Source organism: Cherax quadricarinatus, chromosome 22 (genome assembly GCF_038502225.1).
Source record: "Cherax quadricarinatus isolate ZL_2023a chromosome 22, ASM3850222v1, whole genome shotgun sequence".
Classification (NCBI taxonomy): Eukaryota; Metazoa; Arthropoda; class Malacostraca; order Decapoda; family Parastacidae; genus Cherax; species Cherax quadricarinatus.
The window spans coordinates 32,577,420-32,593,846 of record NC_091313.1 but is presented as its reverse complement, the minus strand read 5'-3'; the positions used below and the strand labels follow the sequence as shown (position 1 = coordinate 32,593,846).

The 16,427-nt window shown below is 37.0% G+C and overlaps 1 protein-coding gene across 1 annotated transcript in view; it reads left to right on the top strand.

Moving 5' to 3' along the window:
- LOC128689735 (carbonic anhydrase-related protein 10-like) overlaps positions 1-8,777 on the top strand; it is a 380,908-nt gene extending 372,131 nt beyond the window's left edge. The window contains exons 12-14 of the mRNA XM_070087647.1: positions 5,910-6,047; positions 6,950-6,992; positions 7,308-8,777. Coding sequence (XP_069943748.1) covers positions 5,910-6,047; positions 6,950-6,992; positions 7,308-7,330 — 204 coding nt within the window. The 3' untranslated portion in view covers positions 7,331-8,777. The remainder of the gene's footprint in view (positions 1-5,909; positions 6,048-6,949; positions 6,993-7,307) is intronic.
- The last annotated feature ends 7,650 nt before the right edge of the window (positions 8,778-16,427 follow it).

The window sequence follows — 16,427 nt, the reverse complement described above, 5'->3', positions numbered from 1 at the left end:
ATAATAATAATTATAATAATAATAATAATAATAATAATAATAATAATAATAATAATAATAATAATAATAATTATTATAATAATAATAATAATAATAATAATAATAATAATAATAATAATAATAATAATAATAATAATAATACATACACACCAATTTGCTTCAAATTTATCTTCAGCTTAACATATATAATGAGCTTCAATGTTTATGTCAAATATTTATAATAAAACATTCAGAATTTAACCATTTAACAAAAACAAACTGGTGTTAACCACACATACGACCTTCTTACATACAACATCACTCAACAGTAAGTATTTATATTATTACGAAAAAAAAATTATGTACTAAAAACTACCTTTAAAATTTGAATCTTTAAAAAAGCGAGATTTTTTGGGGGGGGAGGAGAGGGTCAATTTTCACTATAGTAACGTTTATTTGCAAATGTTATATTAGAGATTTATGAGGTAGACATTATGGTCATGGAAAATGGGAGGTGATCAGGTTTGATCCGTACAAATGGAGGGTTTCTTTGTTTATTTTAAATCAAGGATCCTTCACCGGAATTAAAGAATTCTTTGTACATTATGTATCAGTTGTATTATATGCCGATAAGTGTATTAATAAGACATAAAATGCTGTAAATGGCATTTTGGGAGACGTTTCGCACACCAGGAACTTCATTAATTCTCACTGAAGAAATGATATAGTCCCTAGTGGAGACTATATCATTTCAATATTATTAATAAGGACCTTCCATCCCTCGCCGCCAAGGAGGGGCCTGGCATGTTTACACCAGGCTAGCACCACCAGGCTAGCACAAGCACCACCAGGCTAGCACAAGCACCACCAGGCTAGCACAAGCACCACCAGGCTAGCACAAGCACCACCAGGCTAGCACAAGCACCACCAGGCTAGCACAAGCACCACCAGGCTAGCACAAGCACCACCAGGCTAGCACAAGCACCACCAGGCTAGCACAAGCACCACCAGGCTAGCACAAGCACCACCAGGCTAGCACCACCAGGCTAGCACCACCAGGCTAGCACCACCAGGCTAGCACCACCAGGCTAGCACCACCAGGCTAGCACCACCAGGCTAGCACCACCAGGCTAGCACCACCAGGCTAGCACCACCAGGCTACCACCACCAGGCTACCACCACCAGGCTACCACCACCAGGCTAGCACTACCAGGCTAGCACCACCAGGCTAGCACCATCAGGCTACCACCACCAGGCTACCACCACCAGGCTACCACCACCAGGCTACCACCACCAGGCTAGCACTACCAGGCTAGCACCACCAGGCTAGCACCACCAGACTAGCACCACCAGGCGAGCCCAACCAGGCTAGCCCCACCAGGCGAGCCTCACCAGGCTACCCCCACCAGGCTAGCACCACCAGGCGAGCCCCACCAAGGTAGCCCCACCAGGCTAGTACTACCTGGCGAGCCCCACCAGGCTAGCACTACCAGGCTAGCCCCACCAAACGACCCCCACCAGGCTAGCACTACCTGGCTAGCCCCACCAGGCTAGCACTACCTGGCTAGCCCCACCAGGCTAGCACTACCTGGCTAGCCCCACCAGGCTAGCACTACCTGGCTCACCCCACCAGTCTAACAATACCAGGCTAGCATTACCAGTCTAGCACTACTAGGCTAGCACTACCGGTCTAGCATTACTAGGCTAGCTCTACCAGTCTAGCACTACCAGGCTAGCACTACCAGGCTAGTGCAACTTTTTCTCACAATAGTACATGCAGTGATGAATTTACTCAAAGAAAGAACAGTTAACACAAGCACCAGATTTACATCAGTGGCAAAGCGATCATCAACAGTCTGACAGATCAGAAACCAGATGAATATTCGAGCCTTCATCACTCTTAGAATGACCCACGCGGGTTTAATGCATCGGGAAACGTACAACAAATCTCCACGGCCACTCGGTAGAACACCCGTGGCGAGTCATTCCTGGACCTGATATTAAGTCCGGAGTGTATCTAGCAAAACTGGATACATCAGCAGTGTGCTGCTACCCTATTTCGTGTGCTAGTTACATAGTTGGAACAAAAGCTAACTTTGTTTCCCTGTCATTTTCCTTTACACTGAAGGGGTCATATAAAGTTGAAATCCGTTAGCCTGAGCTGGGAGACTTCAGTAAGGCAAAGAGGATATAGTCAAGTATTCCATTAAAGGCTCAGCAGTTACGGGAGTTTCGAAAAGTTTACTTCCAGTGGTTGTTGGTTGGCGGCGATGCTGGGAGGAGAAAGGAAAAACTGGCCAGCGCCAAAGATGTCCCAGATTCATCTCTGCCATAAAGCTTCAAGAGGAATGTTTCTCTGGCCGCAGCTATTTCATCAGGCTCTGCGGTCGCTGGAGTATAGATCTGAATTCTCGCTTCCAAGATGCACTCTTTCTCCAAAGGTTTTCACGAGATATTTTTATATTTTTGTGGGGTTCATAGTGGATGTACCGTGATAGCATGTGATAGCATGAGTATAGTGGAGGCAAAATCACAACCTGTGATAGCGTGAGGAACGTATATTCAACCTGTCATACATCCAGTGATCCTGTTAATTTCGGCAACCTTAGAAAACTTTTTCCACTTTTAATGCTTTTTAGGGGAATTTCAGGACAGACTTGTATGGGAAAGCGAGACTTGGTGATCAAGATTTCAAAAACACCAGTGCCTGTTGTTGCCATATTGACAGCAAGTGACCTATATACAGTTTCAGTGCAATAAACCTCTGATTCAATTTTGGTTTTATGCACTTCCATGACGGAACCATCGAATAAGTATAGTGTTAAGTAGTGATTTGTTTGCCTTACATGAGTAGTCCGGTTGAGCTGCTGTTACCAACGTATTACCATCAATATGTGGTCATCTAAAGGCTTTCAGCTTCCACTTTGATTGTACTCGTCTTCTCTTTTACACGGTCCAATTCACACGTTAAGAAATGTTAATCCTACTTCAACTCATTTCAAATCCCAGGTGCATACCTATTTACTGATAGGTGAACAATTTTGTATATTGCATATAGGATCCATCGAACACAATGATTATCGGGGCTGTGCAGTGTAATGTCGTAAGTGATGTACGATTTACATACACTATGAAGTATTGTGCTCGTGACCACAACTACGTGAAGAAAGTAGTCTCCTTCAGTCGTGTTTATCTATCCAGCGGGCAATATGTTCTCACACCATCGTATCGAAGGGAATCAGCCAAGTCTCCTTCATATTTCATTGAACAGAAAACTCGCATGAACAATTGCTGTGACTGGGGGAACGAATTCGTAGCGAACTTTCAAAGCCCGAGTTTACGTGTGATGTAGTGATATGTTCACCCCTGTACTGTATACAGCTTCACAATGTAATTTGGACCAACCATATACCTCACTCATGCGCTCGGTACCTTTCTCTCAGACGCGCTATATAAAGTCACATAGGAAAACTTTAGTGAACACTGACAACAACAACAAAAAAGTCGAATTTTACATCTCAAAGGAATGTTAGGTTTCCAGTCATGATATGTTCATCACACGCCGGCGTCTTGCGATTGCTATGAATATTTCAGGTCGCCATGCTTTTCTGATGATGCATCAGCGATGCCAGACAGTACCTCCAGGGCAACCTGGAAGAGAAAGGATACATATGATTTTTTTCATTAGTCGCGTCCTCTAGTTAGTGCTTTCAAAATCTAAATGGAACACATCACGATTTACTGAGTTAACACATTAGTCCACACGTAGGTTCAGAAGTTATGTCTCTTATGTATACTGAAGTTTCCTTGCTGCGTAAGTCTTATTCATTCATCAGACTGCGTCTTGATTAGCGACTCATGCATTTGCCTCACGTACAAATAATCAGATTTTGTATAATGCAAATGAGCAATGGCATGGAGATGAGGTACCCTTTCCCTAACACAGTGAAGATGAAGGCGCCACTCGCTGGGTCGCTCTGCATGCATAAAGAGGCGCATCAGCCCCACCTGTTTAATATACTGCAACCAGGCTACATACAGATGCTCTTTTGCAGATGTTATCTAGATCTGTTTCAGCTTGGGCGATGAATTCTGATTCAATAATGTGCTTTTTGCGTGATCATATTTATTATAAATTCATACATCACACACAGACCGGCTGTATCAGAGCAATCAGCAATGCCTTTTTCCTCTGAAATTAGAGAGATCAGTACAGTAGTTCATATTAATATAATACGTCCTTTACCCCTCACGGTTTTCGTAATCCATTACAGACTGGGATAAAAGAAAAACAGGCAGGTTATCAGAAACACAGAGACACTGATAGAGGCTGAAGGCCCTGAAGAATTATGTGACGCAATAGATTTCGTTAACTCTAACGAAATCAATACTGGCAATTAAAAATAAAATATTAAATATTAAAAACACTACCATAAACAACAGAAGTAATCATAAAGAATAACGTAATTACCCATTCAACGTGCAGTGAAGGAGGAAGTGAGAACAGACCTAGAGTTTTAACACTCACTCGCCGTAGATTCAAACCCCACCTGTTTTGAAGTTTTATTCTCTGAGAATGTTTCTACAAGAGTAAAAACAGTAACAAAGGCCAGAACTACTTAAATTCATCTTAACATATATATATTAATACACGCAATGAATGTTTCTCTCACGTAGACCTCATGTGCTCCATTGAAATCTTGTGTATACCAGAGCCTAGATGTCTTCTGGTTCTCTATACGATATAATGAGTCGTACAGAGTATACAAGACATAAAGAGACGTATTCCTCCTAAGCAAATTATGATATCATCCAAATCATCTTCAGCTTTGCTTAATTCTATCAGTTTAAATTAATTGCATCAATTCATATTTTCATATATTTGTGCTCGTTTGTACAGTCGTTGATACCTATTGACAAGAAAATGCATAGTTATATAATGAATATATATACATTGTTTTATAATGAATATATACATACATGATATGTCTCACTAAAGTATTGTACATCAAGATGAATCCAAAATTAACATTATTTATGTGATATTATTTGATAATTGTTTTCAAATGATTATATCACGTTAGACATCATGAAACAAAGGCTCTACTTATGTGAAATAATTAATCAATGACAAGTATGTCATATTTATGGACAAATTTAGAAAGTTTCAACATATCTTTGCAACTATTTATGTAAAAACTAAAAATTTTAAGCCGGTTTATGTAATAAATTATTGTGGATTTTTGTAAAAGTTTTTATCATTTTTCTTCAGTCAGACGTCGTCATGTAAGTAGTGACATCCGAGAAAACATCAAATATATTGACACTGACATCAAAGTGCTGTAAAGTCGGATAGTTTGTGATAAATTTAAAGTAAATAAGTAAAAAATTGCTGACCTTCCACGGCTTAGGCACTGATGTCTTGAATTTCTTTTCAATGTTGAATAAAACTCCAAAAAGGTAATTTAGTGGATTTTCTGTATGGTATAAACTGGCAAAGTTCCATTCATGTGCAAAGTTTCAGCTTTACGATATATTCTGCGTTTTAGTAGTATATTTTTAGCCGTAACTGCTGGGCTATTTCTAATAATTTTCAACCCTTACGACAGCTTACCGTCGTTTCTTACATATCTTTTTCATTTAACTTACAGAAAAAAAAAATTAGCCAATCAGTTATTTTTTAAATCTTATATGATGTGCATAAACCTAATAGAAAACTGCGCAATGTATTACCAATAATTTACCTCAATTGTCCCAGTATGTACTGCACCTTCCCCCCCCCTCCCAAACCTATCCAAATAACACCAGCAGTGTGTACAAACACTATTTCACCTACTCCACTGACACTACCAGTGTGACCACCCTCACCTGCACCTAACCAGCAGACACCAGCAATGTGTCTAAAAAGAGAGTTTCTGATCCCTCAACAGATGCGAAGTCTTAGGCGCCTCAAGCAAGGGTCTTCAGACTTCCGCAGAAACGCTCCCGTAGCCAACAACTTCCGACCTCTGCAGTCAGCGCATCATCGCACCGTCCGTACTAATATTGACTTCTCCTCTGATAGCCAGGTAGGTGGCGGTGCCTATGTACTTATAGGTATCATGATTCACATACGATGATGATAGTTCAAAATAATAATAATAATAATCATAATAATATTTTATTATTATTATTATTATTAATATTTCATTATTATTATTGTTATTATTATTATTATTATTATTATTATTATTATTATTATTATAAATGCACTAAAATAACAGAAAACAGTGTATCTAAACCCATTAACTTCGTTAATGGGTTTAGATACAGCAATATTTCACAGACTGATACGCCTTTTATGCAACAAAAATTTAAGTGGTTAGGATATAAGTAGTGAGAATTTAGAAAGTGAGCATTAAAGTGACGAGGATGTAAGTGGTGAAGATTACTTTGAGTGTTTTATTCCTGAGAGAAAAGTAAAGTAAATGTGCTTCATTATCTGCTATTACCAATCAAATGTAAATGTTTTACCTTATTAAATAGTTTTAATAATTAACTAAAGCGTGAATTGTGTGAAATTTTGTTTTAAATGTTCGTGAGGAGCATTTACAGTTTTTATTAAATAAAAAATACGACTGTTCAGAGCAAATTCGTATGTATGATTTTCAGCATTTATAAGAACACACACACACACACACACACACACACACACACACACACACACACACACACACACACACACACACACACACACACACACACACACACATACAGATACACACACACACACACACATACACACCCACACACACACACACACACACACATACATATATATATATATATATATATATATATATATATATATATATATATATATATATATATATATATATATATATATATATATATATATATATATATATATATATATATATACGAGCTTGTGAAAAAGTATCTGAATTAAATTTTGCCTTTCTCTTTTCAGGGGAAAAAGTGTTCAGTGTCAGAGCCGAAATTCCACTATCGAGGTAAGTTAAATGGATCATATTTTCTTCCCAACACCAACATTAAACAACAGAGTCCAGCGTTCATGTCTCATATTGTCCCACATATTGCTTCTTTACAAATATTTGTTTACATTCTGGCCTTCATATATAGTCTTATCTCCTGTTTTCCACTGTAGCATTACGTTATATATATATATATATATATATATATATATATATATATATATATATATATATATATATATATATATATATATATATATATATATATATATATATATATATATATATATATTAATGTGATTGCGTCATCTAATCAAAAATTTTCTTTAACAGCGAACGACTGGCTTCATTCCTGACCAGGATTCTGGCAGAATAAGTGTACATACCCCACCAGCAGCCTAGTGGATGTTTGTTTATAATGTAAATAGCTTTTCAGCATTTGGTATATATTTTGTTAGCATGAAGATGCTCAGCTCATCCATACGACGTTCAGCTCATCCGTACGACGTGGGTACATGGATGTATTCCAACGGCAATAATGCAATACTCAACATACAGCTGGGCATATTAAGTTTCACGGAACAACCAAGCAATATTAATGGCAATAGTGAATCTAATAAAGGATAGTTCGCAAGAAATTATGAACAGTTTCTGGTGTTCATCAGTAAAAGATAATGAACTTCAATCACACATTCGCATTGTTATTATCCATAACGCTTCATTGTTCTGGGTAAAAATCCATTAGGATCATTATTGTCCGCGACCGCCAAATATGCTTGTCTGTAGCACAATGCCCAAACTGATTGTGTGAGGTGTGTGTATTGTAATTTACAGCTGTTGAATGTAGATGATTTGATATACATATATTTTTTCAATTTAGTTTATTATCTTGCTTTGGTGTGGTTATATTAATTTTCACACACACACACACACACACACACACACACACACACACACACACACACACACACACACACACACACACACACACACACACACACACACACACACACATATTTGGAAATAAATTCAAATAATTCGAAAACGCTGAAGGAAATAGTCCTTCAGAGTTAAGAAAGGAACCGAGTGGAAAGCATTAGGAATTAATGCAATGGACTTCAACTAAATGCAGAAATCCAAAAATAAATATGACAAAGGCCACATCGGTCAGTGACTGAACCACTTTAGTTAACCTACGTAAGTGCAGAGACCGGGCTCCAGAGCTAGACACACGGTCCTTCGCTACAGTGTTGTGACGGGAGAGTGTTGTGACGGGAGTGTTGTGACGGAAGTGTTGTGATGGGAGAGAGTGTTGTAACGGGAGAGTGTTCTGACGGGAGAGTGTTGTGACGGGAGAGTGTTGTGACGGGAGTGTTGTGACGGAAGTGTTGTGATGGGAGAGAGTTGTAACGGGAGAGTGTTCTGACGGGAGAGTGTTGTGACGGGAGAGTGTTGTGACGGGAGTGTTGTGATGGGAGAGTGTTGTGACCGGAGAGTGTTGTGACGGGAGAGTGTTGTGACGGGAGAGTGTTGTGAAAGGATAGTGTTGTGATGGGAGAGTGTTGTGACGGGAGAGTGTTGTGATGGGAGAGTTTTGTAACGGGAGAGTGTTGTGACGGGAGTGTTGTGATGGGAGAGAGTGTTGTGACGGGAGTGTTGTGATGGGAGAGAGTGTTGTGACGGGAGAGTGTTGTGATGGGAGGGAGTGTTGTGACGGGAGAGTGTTGTGACGGGAGTGTTGTGATGGGAGAGAGTGTTGTGACGGGAGTGTTGTGATGGGAGGGAGTGTTGCGACGGGAGGGAGTGTTGTGATGGGAGGGAGTGTTGTGACGGGAATGAGTGTTGTGACGGGAGGGAGTGTTGTGACGGGAGGGAGTGTTGTGACGGGAGGGAGTGTTGTGACGGGAGTGCTGTGAAGCGGACTCATGAAAGACGATAAGGCAAGATAAAAATTCTCCTCGTTAATATTAAAGACAGCTGCTAGATAATGGATTACAATAAATACAAAAGTAATATATAAAGGACTGTTAAAGGATATCTTGACGCTTGTAAAAGTTTCTTGATAATAACTGGCTGTCTCAGATTCCCCCATGCGTTGTGTGCCCTCTAAAATTTTAGTGCTTCCACAGTGAATATATTTGCTCATAAACAAACAAAAAAATAATATTTATTGGTCATTTTAACTATAATAATATGGAGTGAGGGATCTGTGAACCTGAAAGTGAAAAAGAGTGACCAGCGAAATATTTGGATTTGACTTTTAAGTAACTTATGTAACAGCTTGCTGAAGAGATAACTAGAGCGAGGAAAGGACACAGGCCATCTACATCAGATCTGACATTTAAAATAAAATGTGAAGAAATGCAACTGGAAAAAGTGATTAATGTCTTACTTGATATTCAACACGTGGCAAGATATGATACAAGTGTCTGATGTCTGTGAAAATGGCCTAACATTGGTCGATAACATTCTCGAGTTTATATTGCTATTCTATACTTAAGACCCCCTGCTGTTCTTTAGCATACGTATATACATACATATATATATATATATATATATATATATATATATATATATATATATATATATATATATATATATGTGTGTGTGTGTGTGTGTGTGTGTGTGTGTGTGTGTGTGTGTGTGTGTGTGTGTGTGTGTGTGTGTGTGTTTGTGTGTAAAACAACCACTGTGAAAGAATAGAGAAATTCCAAGCGCTTTCGTGACTACTCACATTATCAATGATAATGTGAGTAGTCACGAATGCGCTTGGAATTTCTCTATTCTTTCACAGTGGTTGTTTTACATATTCTGAAATCACCTGTTTACTGTTATCTTATTGCATATATATATATATATATATATATATATATATATATATATATATATATATATATATATATATATATATATATATATATATATATATATATATATATACATACATATATATATATATATATATATATATATATATATATATATATATATATATATATATATATATATACATACATATATACATACATACATACATACATACATACATACATACATACATACATACATACATACATACGTATAAATGCATACATTCATGCTTCCCATCATTAAATGTACGTGACAGGAATCGAACATCTGTCAGACGTAACATCTGATGGAGTACCATGCACTCTGAACCTAATAAGGTTTAAAAAAGATAGTGAACACTATTTTTGGCATGGACTCACTACCTGGGATGAGGAAATAAAGTTTTGATTGCCGTAAACACTCCGGGTACTGGTTCCAAATTTGAAAAAAGAAGAACGCTGTCTGGTATTCGTTTAGTGAGAAGCTCACCAAGAGTGTAGGATACTCTTTCTGCCATAGCAGAAATAGGTTCGAATACTGCCACGGACATTTGAGTTTACTAGACACTTGTCGTGTCTCGGGTACCATATATTTAATTAGACAAAAATATGTAAAACACCGGTCACTGGTACAAAGAAACCCATTTGAAAAAAAGATAAGAGTAGGTAAAAATAGTAATATGCACTTAGTCGTGAAGCTGACAGTCTCTCTGACGTTGTGGCTCTGACCTTGGTGGGATGTGATGTCACATCTCCGGCTGAGAATAATGCACACTATATCAGTTACAAACTATATGACCTTTTCAGGTTTAGTGTTTACCTTGATTAAAATAATAATAATCAATTACAAAGTGAAATTAATTTCAGTCTGCTGAAGAGGAGCTCACTCAGAGGTGGGAATATGTGGTTGTCCTCTTACCTTCTGTTATATTTTCTCCACGTGGGTTCGTTTATACCATATAATCTTTCGTACTTATATACATTCATTCCAGAATGTAGATAAGAATGTGTATTAAATGACATTTTTTATATAAATGCAGTTAACTTCGGTTGTGTCCTTTTCAAAATTACTCCTTAATTGCCACCTTGCCGTAAAATTAAACCCAGGTCGATGTAAATACTTATCGGAAATAGGAATATTCTTCCTCATATCTGTGTCTCTTGCTTCTGTCTAGTGATAAAGAGATCTTAACCAAACGTCTTCTACGTGTGAGCAGTCTCAGTGTATTTTTCTAGGCGAATGATGGTTCTTCATGTGATTCATTCAAACAATTGGTATCAGAAGGGATATAACTATAATTGTACCTACGTGTCAGAGGTGACATGCAAAACGATGGTAAAACACACTAGCCCACTTTTTTTTTTTTGAGCATATTTCTTTAGCTAAACTCTTGGATCATTCGAGTGATTAAAATTCACTGTTTTTTAGTCTGTTTCATTGGTAGTTATTATTAATTATTTCATGCAGAGAAAAAAAATGTCCCTAAATAGCTTTAATTTGCTTCTAAATAAATTGATCTGTTACGAAACTAATGAATAATACTTTTATATCAAAAAATAACGCTAAATTATTTCTTTCTTTAATATATTTTTTTATTTCTAAATATATTTTCTTAAAAATTAAGAAATTTAAAGAAAATTACCACAAATAAAAAAAAGCATCCATCAGTATATTCAAATTTACCCTTGAGTCTTACTTTAATAAATGTGTGTTTTATCAATTATATTTTCTTGAATGTAACTTTTCCGCCATAAATGTAAAATAATGTGATATTATTTTTTGAGACTCTTAGAAACCATATGTAAATAAGTTAGTGTTTTCTCTGAGGTGAAGACAATTCCTCTGAACTCGTCAGCAAGTGATAATGCCATAGAATATCTCATTTAAGAAGCAAGTGTATGTGTTTATTGTTTTACTGTGTAATGTTTATGGATCACTTCACGACAGGTTTGTTGTTGATGCTGTGATCACTGAACACACATGAACATATTTCATGTTCAAAGTGACGAGAAGAATGAACCGTACTGACGTTAAGAATTTGGCTGAGTGGGTCAGGTCTCTTCCATATTAAAAATAAAATCAATTAATTTGTGTGAATATTAACATATATATATATATATATATATATATATATATATATATATATATATATATATATATATATATATATATATATATATATATATATATATATATATATATATATGTATATATATATATATATATATATATATATATATATATATATATATATATATATATATATATATATATATGAAGAAACTGTTTCACCATCACTCACTCCATCACCATCTTGCCAGATATCCTCACCTTCTCCTTCAGAGTGTAGGCACGGTACTTGCTGGATGTCCAAGTCCCTCGCATACAAAACCTTCTTTACCCCCTCCATCCAACCTTTCCTAGGATGACCACTACCCCGCCTTACCTCCACTACAGATTTATACACTCTCCAAGTCATCCTATTTTGCTCCATCTTCTCTACACCACCTTAACAACCTCTCTTCAGACATCTGGATAATTTTTCCTAACTCCGCACCTCCTTCTAATCGACAAACTATAAATTCACTGTAACATTTGCAACCCGTGCTTCACACCTATATAAGAGCGTTTGTACCATTGTACTCTCATACATTTCCTTTTTTGCCTCCATGTATAATCTTCTTTGTCTCCATAAGTGCATCAATGAGCCACTCACCTTTTTTCCTTCATCAATTCTATGGTTCACCTCGTCTTTCATAGAGCCCGTCCGCCGACAAGTTTACTCCAAATATGTGAACACATTCACTTCCTCCTTTCAACCTAATATGTATTCTTTCATTTCCTAAACTTTTTGCTACCCTTATCACTTTGCTCTTTCCAATAATAACTTTTAATTTTTTTCTACATACCTTCCAAAATTCATCTTCCATATAAATATATATATATATATATATATATATATATATATATATATATATATATATATATATATATATATATATATATATATATATATATATATATATATATATAATGTGTGTGTGTGTGTGGATGCATTTGCATACGCAATCGCAAAGAGGAAAAAATAATTGTTCGTTTTATGTAAGCATATCATGGAGTCTCCACATTATTATTTGGCATAAATCATAATCAGTCTTGAACCTGAGTTCTGGCATCAGTAACATGAAACTAAATATTTTTTTAAATTAGTCTTCGGGGTTTCAAAGGAGTCTAAGAGTCTACAGTCAGTTAATGGTATTGTGCATTAAATGACTGTAGACTTTGGCCAACCATTTTAATCTTGCACATCACTTGCTAAATAAAGTTATGCACTTTTTGGAAATATACATTTAGATCTTAAACATATATCCAATCAAAGGTAATGAACTTACAGAAACTAAATTATATATATTTATTAATTTTTGCACTTAAATGTTTATTGATCTGGTTATACTCTTGACCAAGTTCTGTGTTTCCTACCTCTCCTCTAGATTGTGTAAACAATATACGATGGTTCGCATTTTTTTTTCAATAACTGGTTTATACCAAATGGACGGTTCATTCTTTGGTAAATAATTTACATTACAGTTAGGAGGATTCTGTTCTTCCTATAAACTGTGTAGTAAAGGAACACTGAAATCAATCTAATGGTTTTAATCTATTAAATGTTTTTCATCCTGAGATTTTTAAATGAGAATGTAAGACTTTTGTTTTATTCTATTTACGTTAATTGCTTTATGCTCTTAACACCAAATATTTATTCTTGAAGGAAAATAATAAAAAAATATTACTTTTGTTTAGTATTCACTATGTTACCAGCCATTGACATCAATTAGCTTTATTGAAGCCTTCACTTAAAATGTTTTTTGAACTGAAGTTTCTGCAATTGTCTCAATTAATAATTTGCAATTTTGTGTATCATATTGTTCATTGTCCAGCTAATTGCAATTTCTTTTATCCAAATGGCATCCCGGTTTAAGAGTTATTCCGTCAGCTTATTGCTGGCTAATCCATTTCTGTTTAGGGTGTTTATACTTCTGTAGTTCGTCCACCTTATATATATATATATATATATATATATATATATATATATATATATATATATATATATATATATATATATATATATATATATGTATATATATATATATATATATATATATATATATATATATATATATATATATATATATATATATATATATATATATATATACGTATATATATTGCTTTGAAGTCTTATTTAACACGAAGTAAACACCTGATCCCACTCAGCTGACAAGTTATCCAACATTACACAAACTTTCCGTGGCTTCTTCTGTAATATATGAATGTACAATTTTTATAGAATAATATTAATGTGTAGAATTGTCAGGATTTCAGAATGTTGGCAGATACACTTAGCATATCAGACGACATATCCAAATAGCATGTGAGAATGCAGTCATTTTTCCAAACATTTAGATAGGATAATTGAAAATTTTGATATTTGTATGTTTATGGGAATTAAACAAGAATTAATAATTGAATTTTTGTGAATAATTTTATTTGCAAAAAACGGTGTTTGGGTAGAAAGATTAATAAACATGAACAAAACTTTCTATGTTTCTGTTTCCCTGTTGATTGTTTTTAAAGTTATTATAGCACTATATAGGCGAGAGGCGTTCCTCTGCCTGACATTTTCTGTCTGACGTTCTTTGTATGACGTTCTCTGCCTGACATTCCTTTTCTTGACGCTCTTTCACCACGACTACAAATATGAGACATGGTGACAGTCAGTCATCTACACCAGCAGACTGTTTTCCTCGTGCAATGACTTTGATCCCCAAACACACATGAACAAATACCTTCACACTTTGGCACAAAATATAGAGGTCTTAGGTTAGAAATACCTGTCGAGCAGGGTTCCACAGGGGCCAGTCCTAGGACCGGTGCTGTTTCTGGTATTTGTGAACGACGTGACGGAAGGAATAGACTCCGAAGTGTCCCTGTTTGCAGATGATGTGAAGCTGATGAGAAGAATCCAGTCGGATTAAGATCAGGCAGAACTACAAGGGGATCTGGACAGGCTGCAGGCCTGGTCCAGCAACTGGCTCCTGGAATTCAACCCCACCAAGTGCAAAGTCATGAAGATTGGGGAAGGGCAAAGGAGACCTTCCCCAAAAGGATCTTAGGGTGAGTGTAACACCGGGCACATATCCTGAGGCGCACATCAACCAAATAACTGCTGCAGCATACGGGCACCTAGGAAACCTAAGAATAACATTCCGACGTCTTAATAAGAAATCATTCAGGACCCTGTACATTGTGTACGTTAGTCCCATACTGGAGTATGCAGCACCGGTTTGGAACCCACACCTAGCCAAGCACGTAAGAAAACTAAAGAAAGTGCAAAGGTTTGCAGCAAGACTAGTCCCGGAGTTAAGGGTATGTCCTACGAGGAGAGGTTAAGGGAAATCGACCTGACGACACTGGAGGACAGGAGAGATAGGGAGATATGATAACGACATATAAAATACTGAGAGGAATTGACAAGGTAAACAGAGACAGGATGTTCCAGAGATGGGACTCAGCAACAAGGGGTCGCAGTTGCAAATTGAAGACTCAGATGAATCACAGGGATGTTAGGAGGTACATCTTCAGCCACAGAGTTGTCAGAAAGTGGAATAGTCTGGGAAGCGATGTAGTGGAGGCAGGATCCGTACATAGCTTTAAGAAGAGGTAAGATAAAGCTCATGAAGCAGGAAGAGTGACCTAGTAGCGGTCAGTGAAGAGGCGGGGCCAGGAGCTGTGAATCGACCCCTGCACCCACAACTAGGTGAGTACATGCACACACACACACACACACACACACACACACACACACACACACACACGCACACACACACACACAAACACACATGCACCACCATCATACACACAAAGACAAAGTTACTGGTATTCGTCTTCCATTCTGCATACAAATAGTACAACTTTATAGAACACTGCGATGTCAAAGTTGGATCAAAGCCTGACACAGTTGGAGATGAGTTTGGGCCACAACCGTCCGTCATGGCTTGATCCATCCAGGTTAAGATGAACGACTTCCACCAGCACGGAAGGTCCTTGTGGAGACTTTCTTTTTATTTTCTATTTTTTTGTTTGTCCTTGAGCCCTAAGTGGAGAGGCTCTCCAATTAGGGTTTCATAAGCCCTTTACACACACACAATCACACACACATATTTTAATAGGAACTTGTTACGAACCTCGACAAATATAAGTAGATAAACAGAACACACGACACAATGAAACGAAACACAACGCAGAGAGAAGAGAAGGTCGTCATCTAATTCTTGTCTGGCTTTCTTCCTGATAAATGAATTACAATGAAGCAGAGAGAGAAACCTCACACAGGGCAGCAGCTGCAGACACACTCACTCCGCCTGCACACTCTAAATTATCCGTTTTTTCTCCGTACAGGTTGCTCTACCTCGCTAAATAAAAGTACGCATTCTGACAGCAACCATATCCTGCCTCCAACCTATGCCACCCGGCCGTCACCTGTGCTACCCGGCCGTCACCTGTGCTACCCGGCCGTCACCATCCGAGGCTCAAACAACTGCC